Source organism: Rutilus rutilus (assembly GCF_951802725.1).
Source record: "Rutilus rutilus genome assembly, chromosome: 2".
Classification (NCBI taxonomy): domain Eukaryota; kingdom Metazoa; phylum Chordata; class Actinopteri; order Cypriniformes; family Leuciscidae; genus Rutilus; species Rutilus rutilus.
Genome location: NC_140210.1, coordinates 16636576 through 16658296, shown reverse-complemented (window position 1 = coordinate 16658296; position 21721 = coordinate 16636576). Strand labels below are relative to the sequence as shown.

The following is a 21721-nucleotide window of genomic DNA, read 5'->3' as shown; positions in this document are numbered from 1 at the left end:
AACCACTTAAAAAAGGAAAATACAGTTAAGGTCCTTGCACACTGAGTCCGAAATTTCCGCATGCGTTTTTTCGTATTCGTGAATATTCGTGATTCGCTGGCTCTAAATTGTCAAAACACCATTCAAAATGCTTGCTACGGACGCGAAAAACGCAGAAAATCGAACCTGATTTGATTTTTTTTTTGACGGACGAAAGTTTCGGAGGCAGTGTGCAAGCGTGATTGACATAACGTGAGGTCGTATTTATTTTTTAACGTGCGAAAATTTCGGATGCGAATTTCGGACTCAGTGTGCAATGGCCTTTAAGTGCAACGTGTGCAGTCTGTCATATAGGCTACAATAAATTATAATGAGAACATTATAATTGTGTGCTTGGGACATGGCTTTTAATGGTGAGACTTTTGTTTTGTTTTTAATCAGGAATTTGGAATTAGAATTTAAACTAATTAACTAATTCAAATATAAAGAATTATCGGTTATCGGTATCGGCTAAAATGTTCATATCAATGCACCCCTACTCAAAACACTTTTACCGTAGTGCATGGTATGTAAACTAGAACAAACGTTTACATGCACATAACCAGCTTCATATGTATAGCTTTTCTGATGTAGTAAACTTGGGGTAGCTCACCTGGAACAGCATCGTGTATGAGTCTCGCAAAACACAGGTCACAAAAAAAGAGCTCAAAGACATGTAGAAGCAAGCTAAAATGGCATGATAGTTATCGCTAAACGTGATAGCATTTCATTTCTGAAATGCCGAGATATGTACAACAACCAAAGTAATAAAACGTTCACATTCATTTTTAAAATAAAACTGGACATGCTTTTAACACCACTCATTGGACATTTCACTTTGAAAGTGTTGCGAAATGTGCAAGAAGCAATGTAATATCATTTTGCAGAAATGTCGCCACAGGCACGTTTTTTCAATGAGCATGTGTTGTCTAATTGTGAAACCAGAAAAACTGTTCAATTAACACTAAACAGTCTTTATACACAAACATGCACACATTATCTGCTAAACTCTCAGTGAATAATTAAGGGAAAGATGGGATAATGTGTCAGTTTATCTCTTAATCAACACACACACACAACTATTTTCTGGATACACACCCATCAAGTGTGACAGCGCTGAAAACATAAGGACAACACCTGATACCTGCTGTCCAACAGGCGTGTAGTTTTACACTCCCTCATCTCCCACCGCAGTCATCTGTTATCTAAGAAATCAGAAAAATACCCTGCTGTCTTTTTTATTGCAAACCGTATTGTAAAAAAACAAAAGTTTCTAAGCGCTTTCACAGGATAACAATAGTGATTTAGCAAAGCGCATCAACCTGATAGCACCAAACGCACATGACAAAACATTTTGCAGAATAACTATCAATGAGGTCATGGGAAAAAAACGAGACTTCAGGACAGTGGAACTTGACACCACGCATGTGCCCTGTGACTTTCAGACTAGCTCACTGAATTTCCATTGGTGTTACAGGCGGCAACATCTTCTTACACAATCAAGAGAGAATCATCAGATGACAAGAATAAGCAAACAAAATGTTTAATGTTTATTTAGCATTAGTACTTTTGTTTGTCTTTTTATGTACATGATAACACAGACACACGTGAAATCATTATGAATAAAAAGAAAGAAGAAAAGACTCAACTCCTGCGAGCAGCTTTTAACATACGTCTACAAAGTAAGGCATTGATGTACTGTGAACTGGAGCATTGGTTTTAAATCATCAGTATATAAAGTGAAAGCTGGGCACAAGTAGGCTCAAGCAACCCCATTCAAATGTGCACGCATACATTTTCACAATCTATAACCACTCACATACACACACACACACACACAGCCTTTAATGTCAGAGCCCATCTGCAGCTTTTTTCTTTGTTGTTAACCATCTAATATTAATACTGAAAATCATACAAAACAAACTACAAAAATAATTATAATGTTCAAAGTGTGCGTCACTGTTTCACCAGTCATAGCTCTAATGCATTTTCAGCCAGTGTATTTTCAAGTATGGACAGTCTAAAACAGTGCTTGGCTCAAGAAATGCTTTAAACCTCATGGTAAAAACAGTTCCCAATTTTTATGATTTCAATAATTCTTCAGTTCGGTTATTTTGGTTTTATGTTCTTAGGTGATGGTGTTTTGGTGATCTGGGAAAAATATGGTTTACAGTATATGAACAGTGCTAGAACATGACGGTGCTGTGAACACTTTTCATGAACTGATAACCTTCATAATCTCCACTTAATGCAAATAACTATGCCTACTGGCTTAAATATGTCCACAATTTCATAGTCCTTCATAAAAACTTAAATGTAACGTACCACTTTGTATTTTGGTAAATCGAGTGCATTTCAAATGTTGTGGTGCAATTAAAACAATTATACATTTCCAAACTGAGACCATTATTGGTAACAGTTCAGTCTGACATTGAGTTGTAAAACCAGCATGTGATTTTAACAGGTTGTCCAGTGGCATAAAAAAAAAAAAAAAAAAAACTCTGAGGGTGAGAATGCACTTTAACGCACAAATAATTTGCAGAAGTTCTGTTTAATGCCACTTCAAAACATATTTTGAAAAGTTGCAGAACTAAATGTTAGATTGAAATGTTACCAAAAATCGCCTTTCACAGAACGTCCGTTGATGAAAATGGCTGAAAGTTAGAAGGAGCGGTAGAGCACCATGGGATATGTTAATTACAGTACAAAAATCCTCCAGGTCACTCTAGGCCTATTGATTTGTGGGAACATGTTAGTAAACAGACTTTTGCTTTGATAGCAACACTAGTCTGATACACGTTATAATAAAAATGTAGTTTGTTTGGGACATTTTGAGACACACAGGCACTCACACATAAAAATTCTGTATACCCCTCCCGCGTTTGAATTCTTTTTTTACTGTTCCTCCTATGATTTGCTTAATGAAAGAAACCATACAGTAAAGATGAACGGAGGACTTTAAAACCTAAACATCCATGAAGCAACAGAATAGGGTAAATGGCTTAATTCAAATAAAATCTATAATTTTGCTCATTTGAACCCATATCTGCCAACAAGTGGACTGTGTGAAGGTGATGTTACATGTGATCTGCACCCTTCTGAAGAGAAACTAAAGTCAACTCATTAAATGACGTTAGCTGAGAATAGCAAAACAAAAGGGGAAAAGTGGTAAAGATGCTCTAAGAATGTTAGTATACCAGTATACTGGCTCCAGGAATCCCAAATTATTGTAAATGGAAGCAAGATTTGAAGTTTAACTATTCTCAACAAAGGCTCTAGCCTTTTGCATAGATAACTAGCAATATAGCAACTAGCAGCATTAGCTTACGCAGATTTTTCTCTCTAGTTGTAAGTTAGCAAAACATGCTATACATATTTAAAGATTAAGGCAAGGCTGGCAACATAAACATTAGCAAATATGCTAGCTTGCTAATATCCAAGAATTAATTTTGCTTAAGAAATGAAAATGAAGGGATGGAGTGCGTGAGAAATAAATATAGAACATAAATTAAATTCAGTGCACAACAGTCAACAGGGCTCTGTGCGCAAAAAAGTCTGAAATTAATATAAATAGATAGAGATCTTTATTGTATTTGGATGTAGTGAAACCTGATGCCCCATGATAACTTCTTGTTAAAACCACTAACTTCTAAACTTCAAAACCGTTGCTTTTTCCACAAGTATAAACTCAACATTCAGGACCATTGAACAACTGAACATTAACTCCACTCACCAAGGAAAAAAACGTCCTCAGGAGTTTTCCATTTATGTTTTCAGGTTTCCTTCCATTCTTCCTTACTTTGGCTTCCTACTTACAGTTCATTGTTATAATGGTTGGTTTGTTTCTTTATTGACCCATGTATTTATTTCCTGGATAGGCCCTGCTCTGAGTGAAGAGTAGTTAATTCCTCTCTTTAGTAAAGCGTTAGTGTTGATTTCTCCTAGTGCTTTACTTTAGTTTCTTATCTGTACTTCTAACATGGCCATTTCTTTTGTGCTTGCCATTTGGAATTCCATTATGACAGTGTCCATTCACCTTTTCCCCTGGAGATGAACCGCGCCCCACTCGTGATTGAATGCACTTGCCTATTCGGTATAGGCAGTAGCCAAGAAGAAGCAGACACACTCCTATCACAATGGTAACGTCCAATAAGAAGTACTGGTAGGTGGGGATCTCGTAGACTGCAGTGCGGAGGTGATCGGCGCCATGGTGACGGAGTATATAGCTAATCCAGTAAACTGCCCGATTCACTGGATGACCAGGCTGATCTTTATGAATCTGAGACAGCAACTGTGCTCGCTCACGATACCTTAACAGAAAGAGAGATGGAGAGGTTTCAGAACATCCAAGACAGCAAAAGCACATCAACAACATGATGTTGATCTTGGCCACAAGATGGCACTGTACCATAGTTTCTCTTCATTAAAACACTCGTTTTCATTTTGGGGTGAACTCTCTCTTTAATATAACTAAAAGCTCTAAAATTACGTCTCTAGAAACAATTTTTTTAGACTACGTTGCTCTTTGGCTCCATTGGATTTGTTGAAACACTATGGATCTGCAAATATTGACACCATTGCAGGGTCTTCAACAGGTCTTGTTTATCGTTAAACTTGAGTAACCCCAATTCCACTGTCATTAAAATTTAACCTGGCTGTGTGTGTGGGGGTTTGGATTTGTATTACCTGTTTTTTTGACAAACATTTTACAATGGCTGCAGTCAGATAGTGTGTGTGTGTGTGTGTGTGTGTGTGTGTGTGTGTGTGTGTGTGTGTGTGTGTGTGTGTGTGTGTGTGTGTGTGTGTGTGTGTGTGTGTGTGTGTGTGTGTGTGTGTGTGTGTGTGTGTGTGTGTGTGTGAGTGCTTAACAATGCACTTTATTCATTTTATACAGGCACTTTATACACATATGATTTACCTTTTGTCTGTAATGACATTAACCATGGCAGTATAAAGGTCTTCCTCACTCATCCTTTTCCACTCAAGCATTATACCCATGCCTTTGGCCTGAACTCGTGTCATGGTGTCATAGTGATCTCCAAACAGCGGGACACCCACCACGGGCACACCGTGATACATGGCCTCATAGATGCTGTTCAAGCCCCCGTGGCTCAAGAAGGCCCGTGTGTTTGTCTGTCCTGTAGGTGAACAAGAGATCCAATGTGTGAGAGAGAAAAAAAACGACAATTATATTGAAAAATGTGCAATTTACAAACAAATACCATGAATCCCTGAACATTTACCATAGCTTCTGCATTGTAATCATCATTTAACTGTGGCATTTTGAGTGAGACCATAGTAACTACAGAGTTACTGGATGGGTGGCTCCTCTTTACCATGGAAACATTAATAACTCTTTTTTTGTTGTTGTTGTTGTTGTAAAGATGTTTTAGGATGTTCTGGGTGGTTGCCAGGCCATTGCTGTGCAGATGCCAATGTGTTTTTTTGTATATATATACTGTGGCTTTCTGGGTAGTTGCAAAGACATTGCTAGGATGTTCTGGCTGGTTGCCAGTGCATTGCTATGTAGCTGCTAAGGTGTTGTTCTAGGTGGTTGCAAATATGTTACTAAGGCCTTGTCCAACCTAATATGTTTTCGTTTGACTCCATTTTGGCCTTCTGTCTACACTGAAATGACGTTTTTATGAACTTTCTGAAAACGCTCTCCAAAGTGAATACGTTTGAAAACGCTGTTTTCGCGTTGTAGTGTGGACTGTGAAAACGGAGGGTTAGGGTTAGATAAAATGATGACACGTTTAGTCATGTGATGCATACTGAACCGATGGATATTCATGTTTATACCAGTATTGTGCCTGTTTTGTGCTATTTACTTTCACACAGTTGTTAAAATATGTTACTTTGCTCACTCTTGATATCACAGTCCTACAAATATAACAGATAATTTATTCACATAAAGAGCAGTTGCGTTTTAGATCAAACATATAATGGTGAGTGAGTGCGACCTGGATGCATCAGTGAATGGTGAGATATTGTGCTAAATAAAATGAACCTACCAGAAGAATTGAGTGACAATTTTTTTATTTTGTCTGTTCCATCTCTATAATGAGGGTTTACGCATGTGCAGTTGGGTGAATTTAGCGTTTTCCAACGTTTCAGTGAGGACGAGAAACTTTTGGAAAATGCTTAAAAACGCTAATGTGGATGGAGAGCATTAAACGTTGGTTTCAAATGTATCTGGATTAATGTAGACGTAGCCTAAGGTGTTCTGGGTGGTTATTGGCCCTATAATGAGCCCACTGTATAATATTATGTCTCCTTCATTTTAACTCTCCAAAAAACTGATTTGCCCATTTTATCATCTGTGAGTCTGATTGCTTGGAAAAGTAATGGCACACCTGTCATTGATAAGTGATAAGATGCATAATTCATGTACATGGCATAAACAGTGTCAGATGCGTTACACACCAATGATCAATATTGAGGGTTTTGTATTCAGGAGACAGTAATAGTGATGTGTGCCTCACAAAATTCCCAAAACTATAAAGTAAAACTGCCATAATTCTAATAAAATTAAAGTTGACAACTTGATCTAATAGTAAGCAGTTTTTCATTCAATTGCTTCTGTCTGTACTCGTTCCTCCCTGTGCCTGCTAACACTTCTTCCTCTGTATGAGTTACAATTAACAAAGAGTTTTATTCAGAATCGCTATACATTAGCTATCTAGTACTCTCATATCCCTTTAAAAAAACATTTAAAAGACACATAGGAAAATCAAAGTAACATTTGCATACTTTTTTGTAAATTTGCCCGAGGCTTCTCACGGATAGGGTGGAGTGTGTATCACTTTCTCACTGGTACTGACATGAAGCAGGACTGTTTCATTTCATGCATAAAGCTCAGCTGCATTACAGTGTGTTTATATGCATTTCAGGTTCTGATTAAAATGGAAGTTAAATCATTGTTGTTTACTGTGACAGTTTTGACCATGGATCACTGATCTTGAAGTTTAGTCCAGCTGAACCTCAAACAAATAGGTGTTTGTGTTAAACAGCTGAGGGTCCTCAGAGAAGAAATGCCTTGGGGTCACCCTGTCTATCGACTTTGTGTATCAGACTTTTTTCTTATGGTTGAATGAGAAGACCAAACTAATGGAAGACCAAAGCACAGGATGCATCAACTAGGTCATTCAGAGAACAGGAAGTGTGGCGGACAGCAGAAAGACAGTGAGAGAAAGAGAGAAAAGACAGAATGATGGAGACATAAAGGTCCTCTGTGACCTCAAGCCCATGGTGTACAATGAGACAGAAACTCATTCACACAAACAAACACACACGCAGGCTTTGTGTCCTCTAAGACAACAGAGACATTATCCTAAGAGATGCAGAAAAAAAGAGCAGTGAGGAGGATGCGCTCTCTCTCTTCCTTACACTAATAAAAATAAAAACAAAAAATCATTTTCTAAATCGGTTTTCCAGTAAAAAAATATCTAAACAGCCTTAAAACAAGGTATAATTTACTTGAGAGGCAAAACTGCATAAAAGTTAAAGACCAATTTTTGTGTTTTTAAATTGAATTTCTATTTTTAAAATTAGCCAACAGGGTAAGTTTGGAATTGGTAAGATTTTTTTAGTTTTTTTGTTTGTGGATTCCCCTAAGCTCACAAAGGTTACATTTATTTGATCATAAAACAGCAATATTGTGAAATATTATTAAAATTTTAAATTTGTTAATAAAAAAAAAAAAAAAATGTTATCCCTGTGATGGCAAAGCTCAATTTTCAGCAGCACTTTGCATTACTCCAGTCTTCAGTGTCACATGGTCCTTCAGAAATCATTCTGACGACAATTTGGTGGTCAAGAAACATTTCTTAATTAATATTTTAATACTTAATGTTAATATTTTTGTGGATTTCTTTTTTGAGGATTCTTTAATGAAGAACACAAATTTCTAAAGCACAGCCTTTATTTGAAATACAATATTCTGTAACAATGAAAAAGTCTTTGTCACTGTTGATCACTTTAATGTATCATTTTTTTAAATAGTAAGGAGGACTGGAACAAAAATTCAGTCACACTTGAGATTAGGGTCCAATTCTCTCTATTAACTAACTTTTAATTAAGACCTCAAATAACTCCTAATTACTGCTTATTAATAGTAAGGTAGTTGTTAAGTTTTGGTATTGGGTAGAATTAAGGGATGCAGAATATGGTCATGCAGAACAAGGCATTAATATGTGCTTTATAAGTACTAAAAAACAGCCAATATCCGAGTAAGATGCATGCTAATACGCAATATTAGCGTATTGTGAGAATTGGACCCTAAACTAGTGTTGCCAAAAAATCCAGAGGGAACATTCAAACTTCATATGACTTTCTAAAAATGTACTTTTATTTAGTGAGAGATAGGATGTATACTTACCCAACAGGTCGTTCTGAGGCATCCAGTCCACTAATTTAGTATTGTTGCCAAGATTTGGGGGAGGAACTCCAGAAAACCTACAGAGAGATTGAATTCGGTAAGATACTGGCAGCTCTTTCTATAGGCTCTTTAAAAACATTAAAAATCTTTTAGGCCATATAGGGCTAGTGAATGAGACAATTGTCAGCTGATAAATATGAAGAATTTGTAAGTTATTCAAAGCATCAAAGATACATTGTGAGATCAGAGGAGTGGGGCGTACTGGGGAAAAAAGTACATTAGAGTAGAGAGATAGAGACCAAATATTTTGCATGCATAGATTGGTTTAGTAACAAAGCTTACATTCAGAAGGCAAATAAAAAGCAAAAGATGAAAGACAATCCACCAGCATCAATCAAACATGTGGATTCCTTCAGAGCTTATAAAGGCTGTATGCCGTATTTAAACATTATTTTTGAAAAATAAAGAGCAATAACCATTATACTTTTGAGCATGTAATTGAAAGGAACATGAAACTATATTCATTTGACTATGTAAAGTGACAGATTTCCCAAAAAAACAAAACCAATGTAGGATGGGACCTGGAAGTCAAATTACTGTGGTAACTAACTAAAGGCTGCTCTTCCTCCAAAAACCTTCCTCCTCCTCTTTCAACAAAAACAATGCCAAAATAGCTAATATATAATGCTACTTGTTAACATTTTGTGCTGACCACATGGCCTAGGCGACATCAGAAGAAAGGGGAATTCATTTTAGATTATGAACATTTAGAATACGGAAGTTTGCTGCACATAACCCCATCACAATGATTTCTGAAAGATCATGTGACACTGAAGACTGGAGTAATGATGCTAAAAATTGCATGGCTTTGCCATCACATTCAAAAGTTACATGATAACATAATAAAAAATGTTATTTTAAATTGTGATTATATTTTACAATATTACTGTATTTTTGAATAAATAAATGCAGCCTTGGTCAGCATAAAAGACTTCTTTCAAAACAATAAAAAAAAACTTCTGAAAAGTACGTATATTGATAAATTAAAGGGTCAACTGTAATTTGATGTTGGCTTTAAGAAATAAATACTGTGAGTCTTTGGATATCTGCTAAATGACTAATTAAACCAACAGCAATAGTTCTTTAGTGGAGATTATATGAAGCCTTTGCTTTGAAGTCTGGTCAAGACTTAGTAAAGATCCAGGATTAATGTATGTCTTCTCTGTCACCAGTGGGCAACTGCACACAGCCTACAGGCAAGTATGTGCCAAACCTAATGACAAACATTCAACAGTTACTAAGAAACCTGACAGCAGTCAGTGACTCTAATAACCATTACTAAAATGTATGCACATATCAGAAAGAAAGAGTTCAGAGCATATGTTCATCACGTAACAACAGTGGTATATTTTGTGGATCACTGGAGTGTGTCTGTCTATCTGTACATTCTATTTATCTGGTATGTGTGTGTTCCCTGGGCATTTCCCCTCCCAACAGTGTCCTCATTAGTAAAGTCTTGCCATGGCACATTTGCATGAACACAAGAAAGCAACTGAGATTATATGGCATGACTACGGGAGTCATGACAATATGAATGCCCATGACAACAAAAGGTGCTGCTATTTATAAGCATTTAGGAAAATATAAAGAGTTTTGGCATAAAGAAACAAAATTCCTTCAATGAGAGATTTAAAGTTTACATAAACTTGTGACACATTGTCCATTAACTGATAAGAGCATCACATCTCAAATTCCATAAATTCTTTTATACATTTTTTAAATATTTTAAAGTAAATAAATAATTCCCTTATGTGGTTCCAGCACCTGCTGGTTGATCTTTTCAATGCACCAAATGACTAATGAGGAAGGCATTCAAGCTTCAAAAAGGAAAATGATCATGATTATTACAGTATCACTAAAGTGGTTCTATATTAATAGCATAAAGCTCATATGGCTTTAGATGACTTGGAATATAGCACACAATATGAACTACTAGTTCCCATTTATTGTAATTAAAAAAGTAATCAGTAAAAATCTTTAGTCTATGGGTTTATGATGAGTACATAATGACAGAAGTTTAGATTTTTGGGTGAACTACTCCTATTATGCACAATTTCTATATAATTTAATGTGAGGGTTTGAGAGGCAATTTGTATACCATTTTAGAGACCATTTTTGTCTCTGAGCCCATTGTAATGAATGTGTATTTCTGAAAGTTTTAAACACAACATACCACAGTATGAAATGATGATCAGAGTAATGATTACATAATCTTTTGCAGATTGTCTTTTTAAGAGACCTGTGACCACATATCATGTATTCATGAAGTTTTGCATTTAGAAACCATTGGAAATTCTAACAAACCATCAGATCATTTTCAATGAGGGTTCACTGGTTTGGAAAAGGAAAACAAAATAGTAAGTTGTAGCCGCAGGCTTATCAGTGGCCCGCCACCATATCAGTTGCCAATGGATACTTTGTGATAGAAAAAAACTTTAATGGAATGATACGCAAGGGACTTGATCTGTTGGTAAAATGGTTCACTGATCACTTGAATGAAGGAATGAATGGCAGTACCTCCAGATGACTCTCTGGGGTAGACGGCTCAAGGCTCCAGCAAGTTTCTGAGCTATGTCATCTGACAGATACTTCACTCCTGCACCAAACGACACCACCACGAAACCATGTTCATCTGTATTCTTCACCCAGGTTTCAAACTCCTGTACACACACAGATCAAATGCAACACAGTTCAACAGTCCATCTATGAAATTTGTGATGACTATTCACAAGACAAAGCAATTCAACATTACATGGAAATCAAAAGCCAGAACGAACATTTCAAAGGACTGTATATAAATCAAAAAGGTTTATTTAAATCATCATTTTATATGACTAAATAAACCTAACATTGTTACATCAACAACGTTTTACAGTCTGATAAAGTAGAAATGCAGTATGAGTTATCACCAGCATGTTGCAACCTAGTTTGTCCAAAGGGACAAACTTTCAACTTTCAATTCTAAACAAGTGAAAACATTTTGATCATAATATGAAATTGTTTTAAGGTGTGGACATGTCTCAAGCAACTTTTCCTTTGCCATAGAATCCCTCAACTTGAACTATTCATATAAGATTTCTCAAAACCTGTTTCTCATATTTTGTGAACAGAGAAATGTTTTTTTTTTTTTTTTTTTCTCACAGAGAAATGGAATTTTCAAATAGTTGCAATGGTAATGCCACTACTATGGAAAAAAGAATATAAAAAAGTGTCTTTTTTAAGCTGTGTAGACTTAGACCAGGTGTGTCAAACTCATTTTAGCTCAAGGACGAGATTTATTCAACCTTAGCACATCTACAGAGAGCAATCTGGAGAATATAATATGCAGAATGGTTTTATTCTGCTTATATAACCAACACTGGGTAAATCAAAAAGGAAGCATATGAAATTTACTAAAAGAACTAAGATTACATTTACATATAGTTAAAGGGTTAGTTCACCCAAAAATGAAAATCCCATAATTTACTCACCCTCAAGTCATCCTGTATATGACTTTTAGCCAAATACAATCGGAGTAATATTACAAATATCCTGGCTCTTCCAAGCTTTATAATGGGAGTGAAGGGTACCTTACATTTTGAAGCCCAAAAAGTGCATCCATCCAATCCATAAGGGTGTTAATAAAGGCCTTCTGAAGTGAAGCGATGCGTTTTTATAAAAACCTAATAAACTATATTCACTGGCTTCCGGTAACGGCCGTATGCGAGTCTAGTTCCGGCGGAAGAGTGATGGCTGAAAGAAGAAACTCATATACACCTAGGATGGCTTGAGGGTGAGTAAATTATGGGATAATTTTCATTTTTGGATGAACTAACCCTTTAACATACACATAAAAAAAATATCACAGAATATTGACCGAACAACACTTCTCTTGTATTAAAGATAACCGTAAAATAAGCCACCTAAACCAGAACACCACAAAGTAAAGCCTAAAAGAAAACACTGTATGGCTAATTTTCAGCTCCAGAGTGTCACACAAAGATATTTTGTTAAATAAAAATGTGTTCTGTCATTAAAAAAAACCTTCATATGACTAATGTGTATTTACTGAGACTGTTTATGTACAGATGTATTCAATCTTTTAAATTTGTGAACCTGATGACGACATCATGTTAGTAACCTAGTAACTTTGACACAATATGTGCCAGAAGTTACCAGAAAAGGGACAGGGAGTTACTGTCTGTAAAGCACTGTTTACATGGAGCAAACATAACCAGAAGTTCATCCACCTAGAAAAGTATACACTTGACTAAGGCGTATTACAATATCAGTAATAGCAACTCAAACTGAAAGTGCACTATGCTAAGTAAAAAGTGCATTGTTAGCACTATAGTGCAATTGTTGGCACAAAAAATTATAGTACTAATGAGACTTAGCCTTTTGTGTTAGCAGTTAGCATAGCCTCAGAATGAGCATGTTTTTGTGTAAGAACTGTTTTCTTGCTGTCTGAAGCAGTCCAGCTGCAGCTGAACAGCCTGCATTGGCCTGGCACTAACTGTCCGCCCCTCACACTGGTCTCAGTGTCCTTCATACACACCCGACAATGGGCACATTTACACACACACACACTCCGCACTGACAAACACTATTTGCATTATGGCTCCACAGCATACAATGATGCCATTTGGGCGCTTGGTATTCCAACAGTGCAAGCTTAGGTTCAGAACCCCCACTCCTATTCAATGGACAGCTCCACGCAATCACCCGCATTGATAAGAACGACCTTTGTGAGCATAACGCCCTGGTGGCAAAATCAAAACTTCATATTAGTAGGCTACGGGTGAAATGAGACTTATATACACTAGATTTAAAAAAAATAAAAATAATTTATATAGAACTTGCATTTTGCACATTTTCACCACATCAGGCCTAATGAATATGAATAAGTGGAAGGTGGACCAAGGTCACTGTTAGAGGGAGTGGGTTGTGGCATTTGTTAGGCTGAAGATCTTAAAATGAAAATGAGGTTCCTGCGTCAGTCGATCCCCATATCATGACGTAATTTTCTTGGCATTCATGAACTCAAGCGTGCGTCAAAAGCACTGCATGTGCACATAATGCACTGAAAGAACAAGGAAACTTTGGAATGTATCCTAACAGTCGATTGTGGAGCAGACAAAGACATGTTGGTATTTAAATTGATCCAAAAATACTGTTTATAAGCCTGCCTATGAACTAATGTGAACTAGTACAGACAACAAAAAGAGTGATTAGGAATGCACAATATTAAAATTATATACTATTTTGACGAAAAAAATAAAGCACTAAAATCTAAAACCATTCATTGTAAATGCTGAATTTAGGCATAACTTTATAATGACAATTATTAAATTATTTAAAAAACACTCTCAGTAAAGTGTATCATTCACCAGCTGATATTTAAGTTTGGGGCAGTACCCAAGGCCCCCTCATTTATATGGCTGCCCCCTCCCAAATTTCTGATTGTTTAAAATAAAAAAAATAAGGATTTTTTGAATTGTTACTATAATTGATTGACTGATCAATCAAAATGCTGGGCAGTACAATTCAAACTGGTTTTATTTTTGTCACTTGTTGTGCGTAGCCTATGCTGTCATCTTCTTTGTGCCTTAATTAAATGTGATGGCGGGTGCACAAATTTCAGTATTATGCTTTTCCAGTATATCACTAAAAGATGAGTGAGAAGGAGAAAAAAATGGCATCTAAATCTGAGCCTACTTCACCTTTCCAGGACTAAATCAATAGGGATTAAAGGGTTAGTTCATCCAAAAATGATCACCCAAATCATTTACTCACCCTAATTGTCTTTCCAAACCCATAAGTCTTTCATTCATCTTCGGAACACAAATTAAGATATTTTTAATGAAATCTGACCGATTTCTGTCCCTCCATTGACAGCTACGGAACTAGGCTACACCTTTGACGCTTCAAAAAGTTCATAAAGAGATTGTAAAACTAATGAGAGACGTATTCTGAAGAGACGTAATGTTTTATATGATGAACAGATTGAATTTAGGCTTTTATTCACATTTTAACATTGATCAGCAAACATAAACAGAAGCTCAACCGAACCTGCTTGGTGTGCGAGAACAAAACTCATTGTGAACATGCTTGAGCATGATGTGTGCGTTGATGAATGTTTATATGTGAATAAAAGCCTGAATTGAATCTGTTCATCATATAAAGCGATTGTGTCTCTTTAAAAACTTTGGACAAACCACTCAATTCATATGGATTAGTTTTACAATCTCTTTATGAACATGAAGTGGTAGTTGCGAGGCTGTCAATGGAGGGACAGAAATCGCTTAGATTTCATTAAAAATATCTTCATTTGTGTTCTGAAGATGAATGAAAGTCTTACGGGTTTGGAACGTCATGAGGATGATTTACATTTTTTTGTGAACTAATCCATTAATGTGTGCAGTCACAGCACGTTTACCTGGTGTATTTATTTTTATTTTTTTCAAAAGCTGAGCTACTGAGGATGCCATGTGAACACTAGGTGTTTCATTTGAAGAAGCAAGAACAACACATTTTCTTTTCACTTCTGCGTAGGAAAATTGAAGATGGTCACTGCTCTGTCTTTTCCCTCATAGAAGTTTTGGACACCTGGGTCCCTATTTTAACAATCTAGGCGTATGGTCAAAAGCAAGTGCAGTTAGGGCGTGTCCAAATCCCATTTTGCTAACGACAGGAAAAATGGTTGGCGCGCTCAGCGCGTGGTCTAAAGGGTTATCCCTATTCTCTTAATGAGTAATGGGTGTGTTTTGGGCATAACGTGCAAAAAAACAATCAGAGTGTAATTTCCCATTTCCTTTAAAAGCCAGTTGCGCTCGCGCCATGGCGGATTCGCTATTTACATGGCGCAATTTGCAAAAGGAAAGACTGAACGCATCTCCAGAGAGCAAACGGATCTGCTTGTGCGTGAGGTTAAAGCACACAAGTAGACCATCAACGAGACAAGTCGGATTCCACCATATCTTTATGTACACAATATTAATATTTTACATTGTAATCCTTTTATTTTTATTTGACATTTTTGTGTGCTGCTGCGCGTCCCTGTGTGTGTAATAAGCAGAGTGTAAGGGCTTTGTGGACCCGCCTATAGGCGCACATTAATAAATAAAAAAATATATTGTGCCATTGACTTTAGACCAGGTTGCAGTTGCCTCAAACTAGCAACGCGCCCATGGGCGCACAAATGGGCGCAAATTCATTTGCTATTTAAACAATGTGGCGCAGGACGTGAAAATGATAACTGCGTTGGGCTGAAACTAGCAAAAAACACTTGCGTCGCACTTGGCGCTGCATTGCACCAGGTGTATAATAGGGCCCCTGATGTCTTCCCAAACATGAGTCTCTAGTCTAAACTGTAAAAGATAATGATCACACTCCCTGATTTCTTGATGTGTCGAAATAATTTTCTCAAGAATCAAATCAAGTTTGAGATCATTCATAACAACGTTGCATTCAAATAATCTTTCCCTGTTGCCTTTTGAACAGGAATTGGTGGATTCTCTGGACTATGCTTGCATCAACATTTTTAATAATCACCCTCAAAGACTTATGTAAAAGGTATAGTCGCTATATAGAGCTATATGCTGTAGTTTAGGTGTATAATTGTATTAATTATATATATACCCTTAAGGTACGACTACAGACCTTTTATGGGTAAACAAGATACATAGATGACCCTTTAAGAGTACAGCCTCAATAACAAGCTGTTGTAGCCCTAAAGGTAGAATCTTTACACATTTTCTCTGACAGTAAATGCTATGGTGGCTCAGCAGTGCATAACACAATGAAATAAAAAAACATAAGTTAACAAAGCAAAAATAAGCCACAACATAGCAAAATCAAGCCATGGCACAATGTTCCTTTCTCAGCCAGGTACTGGTATAGTAAAACCATTTCATAAGATCATTACCTCTAGTATAAATCCAGAATGTCAGCATTAATGCACACTCTATGGTGGCCAAGAAATATCACTATGAAATGGGCTGATATCGCAATAGGCGGTTCTGTGTGAATTGGCCCATATGGGAAGTTCAGTATTCTGGCTTGGCTCATTCAACTCTAACACAGAACCTGATTTCACCAAGTGCAACATGTTCCTGGATCAAAATCTTTGTTGATTTTGGAACAACATTCCAATCAACCAATCAGGTTGAGGGACAAGTTTACAGTTTATGTAAAGTTTAGGTTTACAATCAGGGTTTGGTGCTTCTACATCAGTGTTATTCACCTATCATTTGCCTCTGATTTTAGGGATAACTTATGGTTAGGGTTAGGTTTACCGGATATGGACAAGACTACATTTTCAGACAGGAATGTTGTTCCTGGATCAACAAAATCTGTTGACCCAGGAACACGTCTAACATCGCCATAGATATGGACGACTTAGGGAAGAGCCACGTTAAAAGGGAGGTTCACACATCAATAAATAACTAACAAATAAGTAGCTGAATTTAGCCTTGTGATAGTACACTAGTGCGTGGAAGCATTTTTATTGTGTTGTGACTTAGACTTGGTTCCACTGGATGTTAACTTATGTTTGCTTTTAAATGTTGTTGTGCTGTGTACTGCTGGGCCACCCTATTATGGTACCAATATCTTATGCATCCCTAAAAGTCATGACACTAAAATAGTCGGAATAACATAGCAATGTTTAGAGAATGTTTTAAATATAATAGCATTGGTTTCTTACCTGTGGCAAGGGGCTGGGGGGTTTGGTAAGGATGCCCCCAACATAGACAACATGTGGCAAAGTGGGTCGTGGGAACTCCAGCGCCAGGTCAGTACACAGCATCCAGAGTCGACTGTTCTGAACCAGATCATGCATGGACACCGATGGCTGGATGTTGTACTTCCTCATGATGCGATCATACTTGGGTAGAACCAGGAACTGGACACCAAACCTGGAAACCAGGTACACTGCTGTGTTAGCTACCCGTTGAAACAATGACATACGGTCCGTTAGCAGAGAGTTAAATTCTGGGACGTAAGACAGAGGTGCTGGTGCCCCAACTTCCGCAGGGTACCACAGTCCTGTGCTGAATACGGCGTACTGGACACCCAGGATGTGAGCAATGACAAATCCACACATCTCATTGGGGTCAACGAGCAGGAGATCAAAACGTTCATGTTTTAGCTGCTCCATGACAGAAGCACTCCCAACAGCGGCATCACAGTTTTGAGAATAGTGGTCTAGGATGTCAAACAGCTCCAGTGCTGTGAGACGCCCCGAAAAGATGTTGCGAACTTTTGATTGGAGGAAGTCGTCAGCTGAGGTGCTGTTAAAGATTCCAGGGTAGCGCTGGAGACGATAATGGTTGGAAGGTGGGATCTCCCGACCTTCAGAGACCAGGAAAACTGTTTCATGGCCCTCGGCGTGGAGAGCAGAGGCCAGGGTCTTAAAGATATACAGGTGGCTCTCAAACATAATTGGAGGAACTACCACTATCTTAGCTGCCCAGGAGAAATTTGCATCTAAACACCACAATAATGTGGCAAGCAGGAAAAAAGGCTTCATGTCTGCAGAAAGAAAGAAAGAAAGAAAGAAAACATTATTAGTGACTCTTTTGTCTATCATTAACCCCTGTACTGAGCAATAACATAAATCAATAATTTATGTTAGCATCCATGAAAGCATAACTGAGCCTGTTGCAATATTAGCAATGCTAACCAATTCTATTTCCAAACTGAATGTGCATTATGGTCTTCTGTTAGCATTGTAGTGGAATTGTTATCACAAAACAATAAATGGGATTAATTGTACAGTATTTAGAGTTAGTCTTTTGTGTTAGCTGTTAGCATACTAAAACATTTTATATATATATATATACAGTGCAATGCATAAGTGAATACACCCATGCTAAAGTTGACTAAAAAGAGGAATAAAAAATCATATTTTGGAAATTGAACTTAATGCCTTAATTTAAAAAAAATAGGAAAAATCCAACCTTTAAGGACACCAATTTTCTTTGTGAATGAATAATGTATCGTAAATAAATAAATGTTCTTCCTTAAAATACATGGTGCATAAGTGAGTACACCCCTATGTTAAATTCCCATAGAGGCAGGCAGATTTTTATTTTTAAGTATTTAAAAAAAAAAAAAATTAGGATACTATGCATCCTGATAAAGTTCCCTTGGCCTTTGGAATTAAAATAGCCCCACATCATCACATAGCCTTCACCTTACCTAGAGATTGGCATGGGGTACTTTCCATAAGATCATCTCTCAATGCAAATCAAACTAGCTTTTAGGCTAACTGAAATAAAACCATGCCAATCTCTAGGTATGGTGAAGGCTATGTGATGATGTGGGGCTATTTTAATTCCAAAGGCCAAGGGAACTTTATCAGGATGCATAGTATCCTAAAAAAAAAGAAAAGAAAAAATACTTAAAAATAAAAATCTGCCTGCCTCTATGGGAATTTAACATAGGGGTGTACTCACTTATGCACCATGTATTTTAAGGAAGAACATTTATTTATTTACGATACATTATTCATTCACAAAGAAAATTGGTGTCCTTAAAGGTTGGATTTTTCCTAATTTTTTAAATTAAGGCATTAAGTTCAATTTCCAAAATATGATTTTTTATTCCTCTTTTTAGTCAACTTTAGCATGGGTGTATTCACTTATGCATAGCACTGTATATACCGTTCACTTTATTTAAACCATTAATTTTGATTTAACACCATTGTTTCAAATTCAAACACAGTAGCATGGTGTTAAACTGATTTGGGGGTAACTCAATGTTTTAATTCCGAAAGAACGTTTCAGTCAAGTAGGTCAAAAATAAATGTAGCTGCTTGTTCAATTTACTTAAATAAAATAAGTGAATCCAACATAATTCTTTCAAGATATTCTCACAACTTAATTTCATCAAGTTTAACCACTTCACTTAATCCATGAGTTAAGACTACATGAATGACTTTAGTTGTGTCAAAGTAGCATTATTGAAAATAACAGGATTTCCGCTTCCCATCATGTTTTGCACAGTGCTGGATAGGGAGAGTAAATTATGAAATAAAGTGATATTTATGCATTTTTAATCAAGATAATAAAATGGGGAGACTTGTTAATGTTTAATGTTCTATTATGCTGGTATTTAAAAGAGTTTCTGTTTTAGGGAGACACCATTGTGGTGAAGTGTAGAACATGTGCGTTGGGACCCGCTAACAAGAATTTAAGTTGTTTTAATAAAATAAGCCACTGCTATGAGAATGCCATGGATGTAACCATGATGCAAAACCCAACAAGGAAAGCTATGTTAAGCCTGGTTCACACGGCAGGATAATTAGGCCGATTTTAGCCCCGATTCACCCCTTCCGACAATCTTAAGGATGCTCCGATTATGTAAAATAATCTGATCAGATATTCCTGCCGTGTGTGGTGTGTTAAGACTGCTCTCGTCTGCTCGGAAGGACGTCGGGACCACTCTGATCTCAAATCGGGGATATTCAACATGTTGGATTTTTTTGGCCCGATTTCTCCTCGTGTGTGGTGTCCCCCGGGGACAAATAAGCATGCAGCCTGTGGACTGTGGCGTGTAGCCAATCAGAAAGCGAGGTGACGAGGCGGCGAGGAAGCACCGGGAAACAGAATCAAAACAGCCGGCGGCATGGCGCACCAGAAAGTCCTTGTTTACTCTGAAGTCACATTTGATCTCGAGGGATTTTGCGAGATTTCCCGTCTGACCTGGGAATGCTCGGGAGTCAAATTGGTTCGTGTGTGATGTGTTGATTTTGCCGTGTGGCTGCGCATCACACACTGTACGACTAAAACTGTTAGACCCGTGATTTTTTATCGCCGTGTGTGGGGTCTCTCAGGTTTGGAAAATCGTCCGACAATTTTAAAATCGTCCCGTGTGAACCAGACTTTAAGCTTGTTATGTGTTATCTTACTTTAAATTAATCATGGACAGTGGTTCCATGTGATTGAAACATGTTATTTCTACTCAAATACTTTAGGTAGGATGAACTTGATTGAAAAATGTTATTTAGACACATTACTCAGCTCATAAAAAATAAGTATTTGAGTAGAGAAAACATGCTTCCATTATGTGAAACCACAATCCATAATTGAGTTGAGTTCATTTAAAGTATCATATTTTTAGTGTAGCCTCAGAATGACCAGGATATTGTTTACATAATGAATTGCATCAAAATAGCAACATCTGAACCATTGCAAGAGCCAAAGCTGAAGTGCTGGAAAAATAACTGTTATTGTTCATGATTGTTGCTAATTTTACAGTGTTTGTAAATGTTATGAGCTCTGACCATTTGTCTGAATCACAGGTTCATAACAAAGCCTTTACATAGTTATAAAAGTGCACATTTTCAAAATTCTAAATCATAAAAGGGATAGCATTTAGAGTCAGTGGCTGATTCAACCAGCACAACCAAGACACACACTGTGTACTCTTTGTCAGAGCAAATGTGCATCATGACTGAGGTTGTATGTGTGGGCGACACTGTAGATTGTTTCCTCTATTATAATGACCAAAGTTCATTGTGTAATCTGCAAACATACACACACAGAAGTCAATTTACCATCACATACATATTTCACACAAAATAGCCTCCTTGTGCTCTCAACTATACTCAAATTTATGGGTTGTTTACACTGCATTTGTTTTTTCAAATTTGATCCTTAGAACTGTTAATAATCAAGGCAAATTTCCCTACACTCTTCTCAAGCAAATGAACACAAGGAAGAATTACATTTCAGAATGTTTATTTACATGCAGAACAATATACAATAATGAACAACATTATTTACATACATATACACTACTTTGGGGTCAGTACGATTTTTATTTTTATTTTTTAAGAAATACTTGAACAAGCTGAAATACTTTTATTCAGCCGTTCACATTAAATTGATTGTCCGGGTTGTGTTCAGTATTCCTGTGTTAGGAACATGTTTCCTTTGTTCTAGTTTGTTAATTTCCGTGTTTGTTGCCTTTGTTACTGATTCAGTTACACCTGTTGTTTAATTCATTAATTAGTTTGTTCTATTTAAGCCCTATATGTTTTGTTCTTGTCCGTTATTGTTGCGAAATGCTTGGTTGTTCTGTTAATGTCGAAGAATTTGTTCCTTTTTGTTGTTTTGTTTCTTTTAAGTTATTGTAAATAAAGTTAAGTTGCTGCAATTAGAAGCATTCTCCTCATCTTTGCAACCGATGGCAATAACAACATTTACATTGTAACAAAAAACGAATAAAAAATGCTGTCCTCTTGACCTTACAATTCATCAAAAAACCCTGAGAAAA

The 21721-nt window shown here is 36.8% G+C and overlaps 1 protein-coding gene across 1 annotated transcript in view; it reads right to left on the bottom strand.

Annotated features, from left to right (window-relative positions):
- Nucleotides 1-1555: 1555 nt before the first annotated feature.
- ugt8 (UDP glycosyltransferase 8) overlaps nt 1556-21721 on the bottom strand; it is a 28820-nt gene continuing 8654 nt past the window's right edge. Inside the window, exons 2-6 of the mRNA XM_084394195.1 lie at nt 17145-17971; nt 10976-11118; nt 8399-8475; nt 4937-5156; nt 1556-4328 (exon numbers count right to left, since the gene is read on the bottom strand). Coding sequence (XP_084250321.1) covers nt 3968-4328; nt 4937-5156; nt 8399-8475; nt 10976-11118; nt 17145-17969 — 1626 coding nt within the window. The 5' untranslated portion in view covers nt 17970-17971 and the 3' untranslated portion in view covers nt 1556-3967. The remainder of the gene's footprint in view (nt 4329-4936; nt 5157-8398; nt 8476-10975; nt 11119-17144; nt 17972-21721) is intronic.